Source organism: Pangasianodon hypophthalmus, chromosome 5 (genome assembly GCF_027358585.1).
Source record: "Pangasianodon hypophthalmus isolate fPanHyp1 chromosome 5, fPanHyp1.pri, whole genome shotgun sequence".
Classification (NCBI taxonomy): Eukaryota; Metazoa; Chordata; class Actinopteri; order Siluriformes; family Pangasiidae; genus Pangasianodon; species Pangasianodon hypophthalmus.
In genome coordinates, this window is record NC_069714.1 from 938,183 (window position 1) to 954,893 (window position 16,711).

Sequence of the window (16,711 nt, forward strand, 5' to 3'; positions counted from 1 at the left end):
CTATAGCCCTTCAGCAATTGGACAGTGATTGCATTTCAGTGAAACACAACTTCAACACACTGATTAAAGCGAAATGCAGTGCAACAGGGAATTACATTCATGTGTGACAAACGGAAGAGTAGAGTAGCTAACTAGATCTTGCGAAAGTCAACAAATATTGAACCAAACCATAAGAATTGCATGAATAGGGCTTTCTTGAGTATCCTTATCTAAAGTAAAGTTGTGTGTTTAACATTACAAGCGAAGTGCTGAGACTTTTCAAGTTTCAGCCTGTTGTATACGTACAAAATCTGGTTTCGCTCAGATGTTAATCATTAAACCGTCAATCAAGGGTTCGAAAAACAGATTCTTCTCATTCGACACAGGCATACATACCGTATTTTAATGGTTTCCACAGGTAGACGAGGCTGTTAAGGCAGAGAGGTCACTTTTCTGGAGATGAAAAGCTTTTGCCCCTTTTTTTTAAGCAAAGGAATATTATTATTATTATTATTATTATTATTATAGCCATCGCTTTCCTCCATTAGTGATTTTGAACCTGTATGTATATATTTTTAATCTGTGTATAATTTATAATTTTATCAATATAGATCAATCAGTGATTGGTTTATATGATTGATCTAACATGGTCATTAAAAACTGCGCAAGACAAAACGTCATATTTAGTAGCTATTTATCTATAAAGTGAACGAAGAAATACTGTAGGCTAGTATTATTAGCCTGCTAGCTAATCTGTGAAGTAGTGCTTTGCTAATTAGTGCTGACAGAAATCAGTTGCAGCTACCAAAGTTAGCATTTACGCGTTAGTTTATTACACAAACTTATCACTCGCAGTACTTTTGCAGTAATTCAGGCGAGCCACTGCAGGTAGAAATGATGATTTTGGTCATTTCTTTTAGATTTTTGGATAAATTGTATATACAAACACATCTTCTCCTAAACTGTAGTTAAAAAAAACATCGGTTTTCTCCACTCACGTCCACCATATTATCTTAAACGTAACAACTTTGAAGAAGGCCTTAAGCTCCGCCCACTTCGCAATCATTTACAGGGTTTTACGGTACCTGGTGCTTGAGGGGAAAAAGCTGTGACTTGTCTGTTTAGGTTAAGATGTAGACGCTGGAAAGGTTTACATGCACACGTTCTTTCTGCCTATTTTAGGGAAAAAAAGATGCTACATGCAGGAATTAATATGAAAGTATGCATCTTTTTTTCCCCACAAGCACCTGGTGGTTACCGTAAAACCCTTTGTATATGCTCACTCCAATTTCTGTCACGATGGGCTTGACTCTGCTGACCAGCGCAGGAGAGAAAACAGCATTAAACACACACTGATATATTTTATTTCACATTAATGAACTTAAAACATTCTCCGTTTACCTTGAAGGACAGCGAGGGCGCTGCGTCACCGCATCTTTTACGTGGGAAAATCATTTTTACCCAACGATTTTGAGAAAAACTTCACATTATTTGATATAAATCACTAATCCTCTGTGGTTTTGGGCGCTCCATGCTTTGTGTATAAATAGGATAAAGGAGTTTTGGGTCGTTATGATGTCCAGAGTAGGGGCCCTGGCTCCATTCAGCTAAGCTAATTCTCATTCAATTTAAAGAAAAACAGCTGGGGTGTGTCTTGCTAATCAGCGCTAACATTAGCCATGATGAACCCGTCATCTCTTTCCAATGAGTGCATCTATATACACACACCAGGCAGTCACAAATAATTTCTTGCAGACGTTCATAAATAGTTTAAGCTATTTCACAAAAAAAATTGCCTCAAACTCACCTCAGAGCTAATTGTGGCTAGCAAAGCTGACAAGTAACAGTCCTGCTATTGTTGAAAAAAAAAATCACATCTCTCAAAGAAAAGGTTTTAGAGTAAACATCTATCTGACACATGGTTTCTCTTTTCCAAGTCGAGCTATATTCCAAATTCCTTCTGTAGTTGCACTGGAGCTTCAACGCTAACACAGTTAACAAGTGATAGAAGCTTATGGCGACCTGATTAGCGTTACGCTATACACATGCAGAAATCATCACATACTCACTTCAAACCACATGGAGTCGTTCAGTTTTGAGCCTTTAATTAGTTTCAGGCAAGTATGTGATCATTTCAGCTAGCATAATTCTGATTAGCTGTAATAATTATCCATTGCTTGTTAGTGAGGTTAGCCTCGTAGCCTCCAGAAAAAAAAAAAAACTAAAGGAAGCACAATATGGAGATGGAACTTGTTCCAAATGCTAGAACTCATCTCAGGTTAGTGTATGTACCAGAACGGCAGCCATTTTATGAAACATCCTGAAAAGTAGGCTGAGTAGATCAAGGTCAGGATGAATTTGTGTGGAGTTGTAATAATTCAGGATGCCATTTTCCCCTCTAGATAACATTAGCTAGCTGTGTAAGTTAGCTTGGATGGAGTAGCGCTGCAGTGGAGAAGTGCGGGTTTTGTTTTACTTCAGAAAAGCGATTTTCTACAGCTGTAAATAAAGTAAGTTTTTTTCTCCGTTGCATCCGATTCCTGAGTGATCGTCAAGAACAACATACTGGGTAAGTTGTCACTCACCTAGCGTCGTCTGGAGACATTTTCTTCTCGCTTAGCCAGCGTTTCCTGCAGCAATTGCAGCGATTCCACCATCTTCCGTCTTTTCACACTGAGGACGACTGAGGGACTCGAACACAGCTATTACAAAAGGTGCAAACATTCACTGATGCTCAAGAAGGAAACACACTACATTAAGAGCTTGGGGGGGGGGGGGGGGGGGGGGTGTAAACTTTTGAACAGGATGATAGGTGTAAATTGATATTATTTTGTCTTCTGGGAAACGTAAATATCTTATGTAGTTCCTGAAGGGCAGTGCTAAATAAAAAGTCTTCCTGTTCAAAAGTTTACACCCCCCTGGCTCTTAATGTTGCCTTAGTGTTGCCTTATTGAGCATCAGTGAATGTTTGCACCTTTTGTAATAGTTGTGTTCGAATCCCTCAGCTGTCCTCAGTGTGAAAAGACGGATCTCAACATCATATAGCCACTGTTGGAAATTATGGGTAATTATGAAATTAACCAAAGATCACCAGAAGGTGATGTCTGACGCACACGTAATACGAGATTTGCGTAAATTGTGCAATAAAAATAAAAAAGATGGTATAGTTAGGTATAGTCCAATAGGCTAATATTTACTAAATAGCTAATGGTTAGGATATGATAGCACAAATTTATACATGCAGAGTCCTGTTCTTCTCTCAGCTAGTTCTCTCGAGTAAGAGCTCTTCATCTACACAAGTCTCGTAATAGCTTCGTAGCTCACCTGGCTTAGATTTACACATTTATACTCTCTTTCTGTAAGCAGTAGCTTAAGGAAATACTTACCTTAATCTTACCTTAATCTCGCGTTTCTCCTGTCAGCGAGACGGGCTAAGAGGAGAGAGACGACGTTATCTTACGGGCGTCATAAATCACGTTATGAGATTAGGACGTCTATTTTATTTTCACTCCTTTTTTTTTTTTGGTGTCAAGTTCATTGTGTGGCAGCAATTTTCTCTACAAAGACAGTATGGACGAGAGAAAGGCAGGATTTTACGCTGTAAATCCTCTGGATCCTCACTTCATGAACATCACACCTTATAAAGTCAGTGGGAGTCCATTTGATAGCTTTGTTTAGCATTCCAAGTCATCTTTTTTCCCCCCTTTATTTTAGTCACTGCCAGTTTTCACCCACTTTCTATTTCTCCTGGACGCTATTTAATCCATCTACATATTTTATCTCTTTCAGGTAACTTAATATTGAGAGTGCTTAGAATCCGCCCTACTGAGCCCTAAGTTTCAGGTTTTAGAGTCACATACAAATAAAACATATAAATCTTGTAGTGAAATTCTTGCTCACTGTGACATTATATTACGACACACACACACAAGAGACTATAGATAGATAGATAGATAGATAGATAGATATAGACGTATAGACACTCAGACAGACAGACATAAAGACTCTAATAATCAGGACAGCATTCTGACGCTGGATGTGAGTTCTAGCTGTCAGAATGTGAGTGGGATATAATAAATAACATTATAAAATGAAGTAAAATGATACAAAAGCTAAGAAAAGCAAAATGAACTAGTAAAACCACAATAAAAACTAAAACTAAGCCATATTTAAAATGAAATGAAAATAATATATATTAAAAAAAAACTTTGGACTACAACCATTACAACAATAATAAACAACTGAATTATTTTAAAGGTTTAATGTAGTTAGTCTGTCTGCTTGTCACACTTAATAATAATAATAATAATAATAATAATAATTGCAATAATAGCAATGTCTTGTGCTAGATAAATTATTTGTAATTTTAATTTCGTATATATATTATAAATTATATATTTCTATTTGTGCAAATATTTGTTATTTTAAGAATGATTATTTAATTCATGTGCATTTTTAAAACATTTTTTAGACTATATTTTCTTCTCGTAATGATTTGTCTTTATGTATTAATTATATTATATTATATTATATTATATTATATTACACTCGTGCGTTTATATTGTATAGATTTGATATCATGCTCCGTTTTGTCATCAGGCCTTTACAGTATTTTACCACCGTTACTGACGCCACTGGCGTAAGTGAAACGGCGCCTCCCTGTGGCCTCAGAGATCTCAGTTACACGAAGAATTTTACAATTACTAATCATTATTAACTGCAACACGCTGTAATTGATTGGTTCTAGTATATTTTCCTGCCTGAGGTGTGTATAGGGCTACAAAATGTGCTAATAACAAACTTTTACCAAGCACTTATAGTCACAAAAATAGCACCTGAACATGAAAAACACGGAGCTGGCGCTCGATAAATAATCAGATAATTATATAAACAGCTAGTTTCAAATATACTGAGTATCACATCCAGTGTTTATTTTCTCTTTTTGTTCGTCGGCCTGTTTCTGTGGCACGATAGCCTTTTCTTCTAACATGAAACAACAAGATCCTTTAAATCCTTTTTCAGGATCATTTTAGCTCTCACTCTTTTCACTTCTTCAACTAAAAACATCAGCACAGAATCTGAGGTTCTTCTTCAGGCTCGGTCTCAGAAGCGCTGACACTGTTCTGTGAATGAGCCGTTACTATAGAAACGATAACGTGTTAGAACGAACGCATTACACAGAAAACTGATCAACACCATCTCTGGAATAGGAAATAAAAATGAATGAATTGAGAGAAAATTTTGTAAAAAAAAAAAAAAACTGCAGAAAAGAGGGAGAGGGTGATATTTGGGACACACACACACACACACACACAATGGATCACACATACTTTCAACACACACTCACTCTCATGGATAACGTTGATGTGTTTATTACAGGAACTGGGCTGAGCACGTAAAAAATTAGTCTTGTGCAGCGTTTATTAAAGTTTACACGCGTCAGTTTGTCTCAAACGGAACTAAGAAAGTTTTCTCCGTCCAAACATGTGCATGCTGTCATGACGTCCTTCAAGTGTCCGAGCAGGAGCAGAAGGGGAAAACGCCGCAGCATGGCTGTAACCATGGTTTCCACAGCGCATTCGGCCATGACAGCTGGTTCTCAGGGAGCGTCAGTGTCCGCTGGTGTTCCTGCACGGCATCTCGAACCCGCTGCAGCACCTCGCCGTGACGTGGTGTGGTTTCCGCCGTCAAGGGCACTGCCTCCGAGGGGTCAGAGGTCACATCGAAGACAAGTGGCGGGTCGTGGTGTGTGATGATGTCGCCGTGGCACAAGCATGTTTGTGTGCCGTTGCAATTCGCAGTGAAGAAGTGCACTTTGAAAACTGAGTCGCCTAAAGAAAAAAAAACATTCAACCTATTATTACTTTGTGTGTGTGTGTGTGTGTGTGTGTGTGTGTGTGTGTGTGTGTGTGTACTCACTGTCAGGAGGATGCCAGCGGACGGCGCTCAAATGAACACCACAGTAGTGAAACATGAACTCATGTTTCGAACGCTTTAGTTTTCCCTCCATCAGCGGCAGCAGGTCATGACCATCCAGAATTCTTTAAAGCACACACACACACACACTAATTATTTGCAATTCGTTCATTTCTCACTAAAAGATATACAAAAGCTTATCACATATTGCAGCTGAGTCACTATTATGTGCTGTTAATCACTACAGCTAGGAGCTACATGTGTTACCACTGGAATTAAATATATGAAGTAAATAGTGTGAACAGAACGTTCAGATAGATGTAATAATTATTTTTGTCACTTGTGTTAATGAGTAACAAGTACTAGCCTGTCATTAGGCAGCTGTCCTCCAGCTAGATTCACTACGGTAGGAAAAATGTCCATTAAACTTGTTGGCTCATTAACAATTTTTCCGGCTGGAAGACGATTTGTCCAGCGGAATATTCCTGGAACACGAATGCCACCTTCCCAGCCAGCCATGTTTTTACCACCTGCACAAAACATAAACCCTGTGTAAGTGGGATGGTGATATCAGGTAGGTTGCATATTAGTGTACTTATTTAAGCACAGTGCATCCCTTAAAAATTACTTAAATAAGTGCTGGTATCTTTTTCTATATAGAAAGTGTTGATATTGCTCCCTCTTGAGAATGATAGTCAATCGAGTGTGATGCTGATATTTACTGAGGGTGAGATCCACTCAAGTGCTGATACTGTTTGAGAAGAAGAATCAATCGAATGCTTGTACTGTTTCTATTGAGGCTAAGACTCACTCAAGTACTGATACTGCTCTCTACTGATGAAAAGAATCACTTGCTCTATTAGTACTGCACTCTATTGATGATGAGAATCACTCACTCTATTAGTACTGTACTCTACTGATGATGAGAATCACTCACTCTATTAGTACTGTACTCTATTGATGAAGAGAATCACTCAGTCTATTAGTACTGTACTCTATTGATGAAGAGAATCACTCGATCTATTAGTACTGTACTCTACTGATGATGAGAATCACTCACTCTATTAGTACTGTACTCTATTGATGAAGAGAATCACTCAGTCTATTAGTACTGTACTCTATTGATGATGAGAATCACTATTGTACTTTTTTGACAATTACACTCACTCACTCTATTAATACTGTACTCTATTAAGGATGATAATCACTCATGGTACTGCTACTGCTTTCTCCTTAAAGTGGGTATCAGTCAGGGACTGTTCCTGAATGAGGGTCAAGAGTCATTCAAACCCACCACAGAACACATGGGGTGTAATGACACAACGTTTAGTCTGTAGGATCTGGTGAAGGTGGACGGTGAACTCCATGTCACTGCACTCCTCTTTGTGCTGCCTTGAAAGAAAGTGTGCAGTTCCTTTAACAAATTGGCTAACCTGTAAAGGTTCGTCCCTCTGCACACAAACAGATGGTCAGTGACCTGCAAGTTGTAAGTCAGTTTCACGTAGCACTTGAGAGCCCTGTGTGGATGCAGATCTGGCTTGGGCATGTTCTCATCTGCAAGTGCAGATAGGTCAGGATCTTTGGCAGTAATGCTTGGGTCAGCTACAGCATGACATGCTTGAATTCTGGTCCCCAAAGCAGTGTGCAGGCACTGTGTGCTGACGGATGCATGCAGTTTGCCTGGCCTTAAGGAAGCTGTCTTTAAAAAAAGGCCATTTTATGTCAGACTCTGTTATATAGATAGTACAGCTATGTACACCGTTAGGGTAGATCAAGACAGATATGTCTAGCTGACTTTGCAAAACTCTAAAACTTTGTTAACAGTGCAATGGCCAGAATTTCACACTGCAGTGGGAACTTTCCCCTTTCTTGCACACAACCTGCATGTAGACAGAGCGTTTCTGACCCCTTGCAAACATGCCAGTACTTTGGATATGGGTCCAGATGCCAGACCAACAATTTCAGGCACTGTGAAATAGTGACCTGTGTGTCAGGGAGAGCAGGTCTTATCTGATGGAAAATGGCCATGGAGAGCTCAGTAACATCAATAACAGGTGGAACTATGGTCTGTTTTGCCAAAATGGAGTTATGAATAATGCAGGCTGTATAGTCTGTCAGATAATTAGGTCAGTCGTGTGTGAATGCCTCCTGACACAGAGCCTCGGTCTCCGTCCTGTCTGTGAACCATATTGGATAGACGGACGTCTGCTTTGCCACAAGTGTTTCAAAATAGCTCAACCACCTCTTTAACAATTTGCGAACAATCAGTAATCAATTTTCTAATTGCGACAATCCAGTATGTAGGCAGATATCCAAGACATAAAGTGTACTTCTGCCCATTTCCAGATTTCAACATTGTTTGCGATATTGTGCTCCCTGGGTGGTTGATGTAAAACACCACTGTACTCTTGTCTGTTGCAGTTTTAAGTAAATGTGATCCACTTAAGGGTTCCTGGAAATGTTGCAGCAGTAACCAAAACAGCTTTTAGTTCAAGGACATTGATATGCTGATCACCAGCTTTCACTTTAAACACTTGCCATTACTTCCATTTCCCAGCCAAACCTGCCTACTCAGTTGTGATAATAGACCAATGATTTCCCTGTTGTTATGGCACCCACGGCTTGTCACGCTGCCCGTAACATCTCTGTGCCTACTGAATCTCTCATCCCCTTGAGGGCCAAGAGTAAATCACCACAGACTTACACTTGCAAGCGTATCATATGCTTTCAAAACCAGCTCTTTTATGTTCGCATTGTACTCACAGGTCTCTCTCTACTGCTGGCAATGATTTCAGCCCTGTGGTTTCCTCATCTGCCATTGAAGCCATTATGTGTGCTCTTATACAAAATTCTTGGCAACGTTGAACACATATCATGTCTCCTTTACTCCTTTCACTGGTACACTGTGGAGTGTTCCATCCATTCACTCGGGCTGATATACTACAAAATGTGTGAAGGTATTCAATATATTGCATTAGGTAGAAGATTAACCACTGCTGTGATGTGTTCTGGGTTTACATTAACACACTCCTCCAAGGTGCATGAGACGCAGCCACTGAAAGTACTTCCGGGTCTGCTTTTACATGAGAGCTCCACCAAGCTCTGCACTTTACTGCACAGTTAAATTGCCAACCCTGATGAGGAATAATGCGTAGTCCTGCTGGGGTATTGTGAGCAATATATTTTCAATATAATCCCTTCACAAGTCATTTGTCCAAGGAAGGAACTGGAGTGTGCATATATACAGTCATATACGGTAACCACCTTGTCACCTGTTAAGATGTACACAGTTGAAAAAAGTTTACATGCAGGAGAGGAAAGTTTACAGTAGAAAATTTTACTTTCTACTGTTTCTACTACTCTAGATGTAACGATGGTACAGTAATGGTACAACTTTAATAAAAGGTTGATACATGAGGCCCATTGGTGTTACAGATTTTTTCTATTAAATTTTTTTGTAATATTTCACAAGGATGTTTGAGCAGCTCTAAGTGTTTTGAAGTGTTTTGCGCTGAGAATGGGAAGGAGGACGAGTGTGACGTAGCCGTTAATGAGTTCCCGGTCACAAGGTTACGAGTGTGCGATTAGCAGTCGGTTAGAAAATGAGTACAGGAACTCAATAAGTAACCTACCCTGGTAGTCCAGAGTGCGAGGAAGTAGAAACACACACACACACACGTGCCGAACGTGGGCCAAGCACCAAACGCACACAGCTGAATGATGATTATTATCGCAAACAGCCCCCAACTGGTAACCCAATCAGCACTAATTCACCCCCAAGAAAATCGAGGAGAAATGACTAAATGTAAAAGGAAAACACACTAAAATTTCTAATATCAGAACTTCAGCAAGGAGAAGAATCCTAAACAAGCAGTTAAGTTTGTTCAGTTTGGTCTGGAGAATACTGTTTATATTTTACCTCGATAAATTCCATTCCAGCCTCCAATACGGCCATGTGAGTCTGAAATCCAGATGTCTCCTCCGTGATCAGACGTGAAGTACATCAGAGTCCTTTCAGAAAGTTTCAGCTTCTCGACAATCTTCACCATTCTGCCTGTAAGAGGGAAATTAGAAAGGTGGTTGGGCGTGAGAACTGTTTGCTGAACTTAAGTGTAAGTGTACGACCAAGAAGCCGGATGATGCAGCAGTCACATCATCCTTTACTGTGCCACTATATCATCACAGGACAGGTTCAAGGATGCAGGAAGCTCAACACGGAGATATAATGTTCCCTGTAACATTTTATAACAGAATAATAAACTAAACCAGCTCTGGATTTCTCTCACCAATCATCCAGTCCACTTCCTCCACGTTGTCGCCGTAAAGGCCATGTTTGCTTTTTCCTGCAAACTGTTTGGAGATGAACAGCGGCGTGTGGACGTGAGGCAGAGACAGAAACAGCAAAAAGGGTCTGTTCTGGTTCCTGCAGGCGCAAACAAATAAAGTGAAGATTTCTATTGGACAGAATTTGACAGTAGTGCAGCTGCAAATCACGGGTTTCTACTAATGCGCTCATTCGAATACATTATCGTTTCTATAGTAACAGCTCATTCACAGGGACGTGTATGGCAGAAACTTCACATAATCTAAGGCTAATAATAAACAGATTTTTTTTCAAATTATCTTCTTATTTAACAATGAAATACATGTATCTGTTGATATGAAAAAAAATTTATGAACCTTGACCTCACCTCTCAACAAACTGCTCCGCCTCTTTCATTAGCTTTTCAGTTAGTGTGTCCAGGTTCACTGGTTGTTCCACTACATCCTGGTTCCTCATGAGGATGCAATTCCAGGTTTGTAAGAACGCAAATGGAATATACCAGGTCAAAAAGCCAAGAATGTAAACAACAACTAGGAACACGAGCATCCTGGAGCTGATTTCCAGAATTCCAGTGATTTTAGCCGTGATTAGTGTTAACACTGCCAGCGCTAACAGCGTGAAAATGTGCCACAGCAGCTCCTGAAGGTCACCTAGCACATCGGCGCTGTTTCCAGGTTTGCAGCCGTTAAACAGGGTGAAGGGAAGACCATAAAAGTAGTCGAAACCGTGGCTGTTGGGATGGTGGCAGTGATCGTTCCTGCTTTTACAGCTCACGCCCAAGTGCCACTTTCCTGGAGAGAATGCAAAAATAATCATTAATCACTAAGCTTTAGTAATTTAAAAAAAAAAGTTAGCACTAAGCATTCTTGAACATTATTCTCAAGGTGGAGCTCCATTTATAAGGTTTTCTATCTTACATTTGAGAAAATAAACCCATGTAATATGCTAACATAAAAACTGTGGTACTTTCTTATTAGTTACCTGTCGATATTCTTCCATGTTAGCTAGCTTATTCTTGGCTAACACTGTATATTCTTTAGCTAAGTGTTTAGCATGGTTAGCATGGCGTTCAATGTAACATGCTTCATTACTAGTATTAGCTAGCTGCTGACATTCTTGGCTAGTTTAGCTACCAAAACAAAGTGTTTTCCAGTACTATGACACCCTGTAAAGCTCTGCATGGCATTAAGTTTAACATTCCTCATTATTTGTACTAATTACCCCAGAATTCAGAGACATATCTCAGTACGAATAACAGAACTGACAGATATGACTGTCTTACCCACAATTCCTGTGGTGTAACCCTGCTTTTGTAGGAGTTTGGCAAATGTGGTTTCGTTGGGAGGAAGTCCTCCTGAAGCACCGAGGAACAGGATCACCTGCACTCTTCCAGTACTTCCGAGACCTTAGGTGGAAATATAATAGAGAAAGTGGTACGAACTTTAAGCAATAAATTTACGGTCATGAAAATGATCATGTTTATATTTCATATACGCTTTGGATTAAACTTCATATAGACGTGAACATTGTAGTTTGGCTGAATTATGGTAATGATGATGCAGAGAAAGTGTGCATTGTGCTGAGGAAGAAACTCTGCTCCAGGTCTAATACCTAGATAAGGAGATCCAGATGTTCATTAGACTGATACTGAGAAAACAATTCTTTGAATAACACCCTTTTACCTGAGGCTCAGAGATTCTCCCCCTAAAATAAATCAAATAGTTCTTTGTCCTGTATAACTGAGAAAGATGTTATCATGAATATTCATAGATAAAAAGAGACTATAAGAGAAGACTGTTGAAAAATGAGATGCTGATGCATTTGTTGAGCTGTTGTGTCTCCATAGCAGTAAGCAATACAAGAAGGTTCACTTGAAGAGATTCTGCCTTTTTGTCATATTTTCAGGAACGTTCCATGACACCTTACATCCAGCAAATACCTTGAAAAATGAAAGACCAGGAAATTCATCTGAAAGAGGATGCACCTCTTGGGCATGTGCTTGGTGCCTGGGCTGGACATGCTAATGAGATGTCCACTAGCGAATCGTGTAGCCCCATTGTCTTAGTGCCCATGTTTCTTTTTGAATTGAGCTACACAAGCTCTCTCATGGCTGACCCATATTCAGTGCTATGGGTTGATGAGTTCTTGGAGTTGTTGGGCCTGTGAAAGGGGAACTAACAGGTCTCCTTGGGCCATAAGTTGTAGTAGCTCATAGCCTTTAGGACACTCTTTAGTGAAGCCTTTTGGTTTGAAAGGACCACCACCGACCTTCTAGAGGCTCATGGAAGGGTTCCTGCTGGGGAAAGAAGAGTTTGCTGCTGCAGACCTGCTTGATAGAGCACCTCAGACAAGTCTTTGGGACAATCAAGGAACCTCAGGAAGCATACAGTGGCAAAAGACCAAGGACAACTCCCTGGGTTTCGACACCTGTGTTGGAGTGATTCGGCTGCAGGTGGAAAGCTTCTGGGGATGGTGGGATGGTATAAAAGGTTCATACCCAGTTTCTCCTCCTCACAGATCTCAGCATTTAACAAAGACGTCTGCAAAGAGCAATGCCTGGCAGATTCCCAGCATCTCAATAAGAGGACATTTTGCAGGGAATCAGATCTGGTGAATCCAGACTTCAAGTGACCCTTTGTGCTGGAGACCATTGCTTCAGGAGTGAGCCTGGAAGCAGTACTGCCGAGGGAGGTGAATGGAGAAAGACCGTCTGCGGTATTCCTGAGCTGCAAGCTGTTGTGGAAAAAAGATTCATGTTGAAGAGTGACACCGTGGCATTACAGTGACAGGATGATGGATATCAGTGTCAGGATCGCTATGTGGTACGTGTCATTCCAGCTCTACAACACCACTGTGGTGTATCGCCAGAGGCCCACAAGCAAAAGTCACAGCTAACACCCGTGATCGTGTATAAGACTGGAGCAGTTTCCTGGTTATATTACCTGGTATATTGGTTATTTCATTATCCATCCATTCTCTGTATTGCTACACAGGGTTGCAGGGGACACCCTGGACGGGGGTACCAGTCAATCGCACAGTAAGGACAATTTGGAAATGCCAATCAGCCTAAAACACGTCTTTGGACTGAGGAGGAAACCAGAGTAACGAAGGAAGCATGGGGAGAACATGCAAGCTCCAGGCTTGATTCCAACCCCCAACCCCGGAGGTACAAGGCAACAGTGCTAACCACTAAGCCACCGTACCCCTCGTTACTGCATTATATTAATAATATAAAACAAAATTCAGCCTTATTGTTTGCACATACTAAGATACTAACTGAAGAGAGACGTCCTCACATTCATATCTCAGAATATAAATACAAATGTAATCGCAGATATTGTCAATTATGTACATAAGTAATGTGAAGAGGGAGCTCGCTAACAGATACACACCTGCACGCAAAGCGTGACGTCCAGTCATGAACGCAGCTCTGCTTGGTGTACAGAGAGGAGCAGCAGCAACGTGCTGAGTCAGTTTCACACCTTCCTTCGCTAATCTGTCGATGTTCGGGGTTCTGACGACAAACCAGACTTCAGACTTCAAGCTTGTCTGAAAATTCGAGTCGAAATTAACAACAAAACGTGTGTGCTTTATTCACCTGATCGTATCGTTCCCATAGCAACCAATGTCCCCGATCCCCAGATCGTCAACCATCATGAGTATGAAGTTGGGTTTGGTGGCATCTTCAGCATTTGTAACACTTCGACTTTGAACAGTTAGGATAAACAATCCAAGCAACTGCCTGAAATGTTGAAAATACAGAAAAATTAACAACATTCGTTCCCGCAGCAGCATGTGTAGCCAGATACATCGGTATTACCCTAAACCACAATGTTTAGAATACAAACTATTGCTTAAAAATATCATCTTTCCTCCTACATTTTTTTACTGTTTTGATTAACCATAATATTTGTGTCCACTGAACACCAGAAGATGTCACATGTTTACATTTAGCTAGCTAAGGTACAAGCAGTATATGCAGCTAGTTAGCTAGTTAGCTAGGTCTAAATGTTACCTCATAAATTTTAGAGGAAAACATGTCCAATGACATGTTGCAGTAACTTATGATTTCTAGTTTCGAATCGTAGCGTATACAGTATGGTACATTAGCTAGAACTGATTTTCAGCACATGCTTAAACTCACCAAAACTACAAAATGACACAAACAAAAAAAAAAAAAACACATCATACCTCAGGCTTATGTGAGCCATCAGAGGAGCAACCCAGTTCTCCTAAAAAACATGTGTTTAAAGTAATGAAGAACAGAGTCCAGGAATCACAGGAGGCTGGAATAATTAAACTGTCTTTAAAAGATAAAGTCCTGCACGGTTGTTCTAAGTACACTGAGGTAAATTATTACCCAGCATGCACCACTGAAAGGGAAAGACATGCGCACTTAAGTTTGTCCAATGATCACATATTTATTATTAGTCAGATCAAAGAACAGAGGTCAGTGATCCTGTTTATGGGACTGCATTGCACAACACCTGGGTTATAGAATGCAGAAATATAGCATATTTTTACACATTACAATATACATATACTATACGGCCAAAAGTATGTGCACCCCTGACCATCACACCCATATGTGCTTCTTCCCCAAACTGTTGCCACAAAGTTTAAACCACACAATTGTAGAGAACGTCTCTGAATGCTGTAGGATTACAATTTCCCTTCACTGGAACTAAGAGACTCAAACCTGTTCCAGCATGACAATGCCCCTGTGCACAAAGCGAGCTCCATGAAGACATGGTGTGTGAAGGTAGGAGTGGAAGAACTCGAGTGTCCTGCACAGAGCCCTGACCTCAACCCCACTGAACACCTTTGGGATGAACTGGAACACCGACTGAACCCCAGACCTCCTCGACATCCCAACATCAGTGCCTGATCTCACTAATGCTCTTGTAGCTGAATGAACACAAATCCCCACAGCCACGCTCTAACATCTAGTGGAAAGCCTTCGCAGAAGAGTGGAGCTTATTATAACAGCAAACACAGGGGGAATAAATCTGGAACGAGATGTTCAACAGGTACATATGGATGTGATGGTCAGGGGTGCACATACTTTTGGCCATATAGTTTATGATTTTGAGCTTTTGGTGACTTCAGAAACATACAAGTTATGCATGGAGGCTAGTCAGGGAACGGCAAACGCAATCCAACCTGGAATGAACCGAACTGATCTCTAGCCAATCAGTGCACAGTCTCTCATTCCAGACTCGATTCCCTTCGCATTTGCATCACAGCTCCAGGGTCTACGGTTCGATCCTGAACTCGGCGTACTGTCTGCGTGTCTGTGGGGTTTCAGTGCCAGTAGGTGGATTAGTGACTCTAAACTGTCCCTTTGTGTGTGTGTGTGTGTGTGTGTGTGTGTTGCTGCTCATGGTGGATTCCTGCCAGTGTTCCTGGGACAGACTCCAGATCCACACGGACCCTGACCAGGAAAAAGTGCTTTACTGAAGATGAATGAACAAATGAATGAATGAATGAATTTAAATACAGACGTGTGAGTAATATTTCTCAATGCTATCAATTCAACAGTGTTTAAAGTTCAATATTAAGCCTTTAATATTGCAGGTATAAAACAAAATGCATATTTTACAATTATATAACTGTACACACACACACACACACACACACACACAAACATATATATGTAAATAACTATTATATACTGTATAAGACTAACATGACTGCATCATGAAGACTTGATTCTTAAAGAAATTAAAATATAACTAGGTTTAACTGTGAATAAATCCCACTTTCTCACTCCTTACCTTTGCTCCACGGTGCTGTGTTGGAGAATTAAACAGGAACTTGTCAAATAGCTCAGAAAAAAATCCCTCTCTCTTTCTCTCTCTGGGAGTTTAAACCCCCAACTCTCTCGGGCTGAATCCCAAACGGCTACATGTTGTGTACGGAGTGCACTAGGTGGAGCGGAGCGCGCGGTCACTTCATCCCCTGTGTAGTGCACTTCTCTAGCACACACGGTGTCATTCAGGACGCTGCGTCCTTAGAGAGCGGCTGTTAGTTCTTTACTACGCTCTAAACCTGTGTGTCTCTAATACATGTCACTGAAATGGTGGTTAATTTAAAAGGAGGAATCTTTATATTTCGCTTAATAAAAAAAAGCAGTCTTTGTTTAAGCCTCTTTTTTTTAGTACAGTTATCCTAAAGTTATCCGAATGCTAACTTCCGTTAGCCCGCTTATGGGATTTCTCATGCACGTTTAATATGGTCTTTACGGTACAAGGCGTTTCTTCACGAATAATAACTCTACTGTACAACATTCAACACATTTTACATACATGGTGCATTTCTTCTGGAAAATTTTACATTGCATAATTTTGCTTAACTACCCTGCTGGAAAAAAACCCAAAAACAATAAAATCCATCACAGAAATTCTAATGGTTTCCACTATAAATACCATTACAAACCATCAGCTTAAAACCATTAAAACCATTAAAACCATTACTGGTCCTTAATGGTAT

General features: G+C 40.3%; 1 protein-coding gene across 3 annotated transcripts; it reads right to left on the reverse strand.

The window, feature by feature from the left end:
* Positions 1–4,889: 4,889 nt before the first annotated feature.
* Positions 4,890–16,428, reverse strand: arsh (arylsulfatase H). Of its 3 annotated transcripts, none has more exons than XM_053233837.1 (11): positions 15,997–16,428; positions 14,411–14,451; positions 13,818–13,961; positions 13,612–13,733; positions 11,502–11,624; positions 10,587–11,010; positions 10,182–10,318; positions 9,815–9,949; positions 6,263–6,425; positions 5,899–6,020; positions 4,890–5,810 (listed from the first exon to the last, which is right to left on the reverse strand). In XM_053233837.1, exons 2-11 carry the CDS (start codon positions 14,428–14,430, stop codon positions 5,488–5,490), a joined length of 1,713 nt encoding a protein of 570 aa, XP_053089812.1. In that variant the 5' UTR covers positions 14,431–14,451; positions 15,997–16,428; the 3' UTR covers positions 4,890–5,487. The 3 variants fall into 3 exon arrangements, with proteins under 3 accessions (XP_053089812.1, XP_053089813.1, XP_053089814.1); XM_053233838.1 differs by lacking the exon at positions 15,997–16,428 and adding an exon at positions 15,383–15,522; XM_053233839.1 differs by lacking the exons at positions 13,612–13,733; positions 15,997–16,428 and having other exon boundaries at positions 14,411–15,116.
* Between the last annotated feature and the right edge of the window lie 283 nt (positions 16,429–16,711).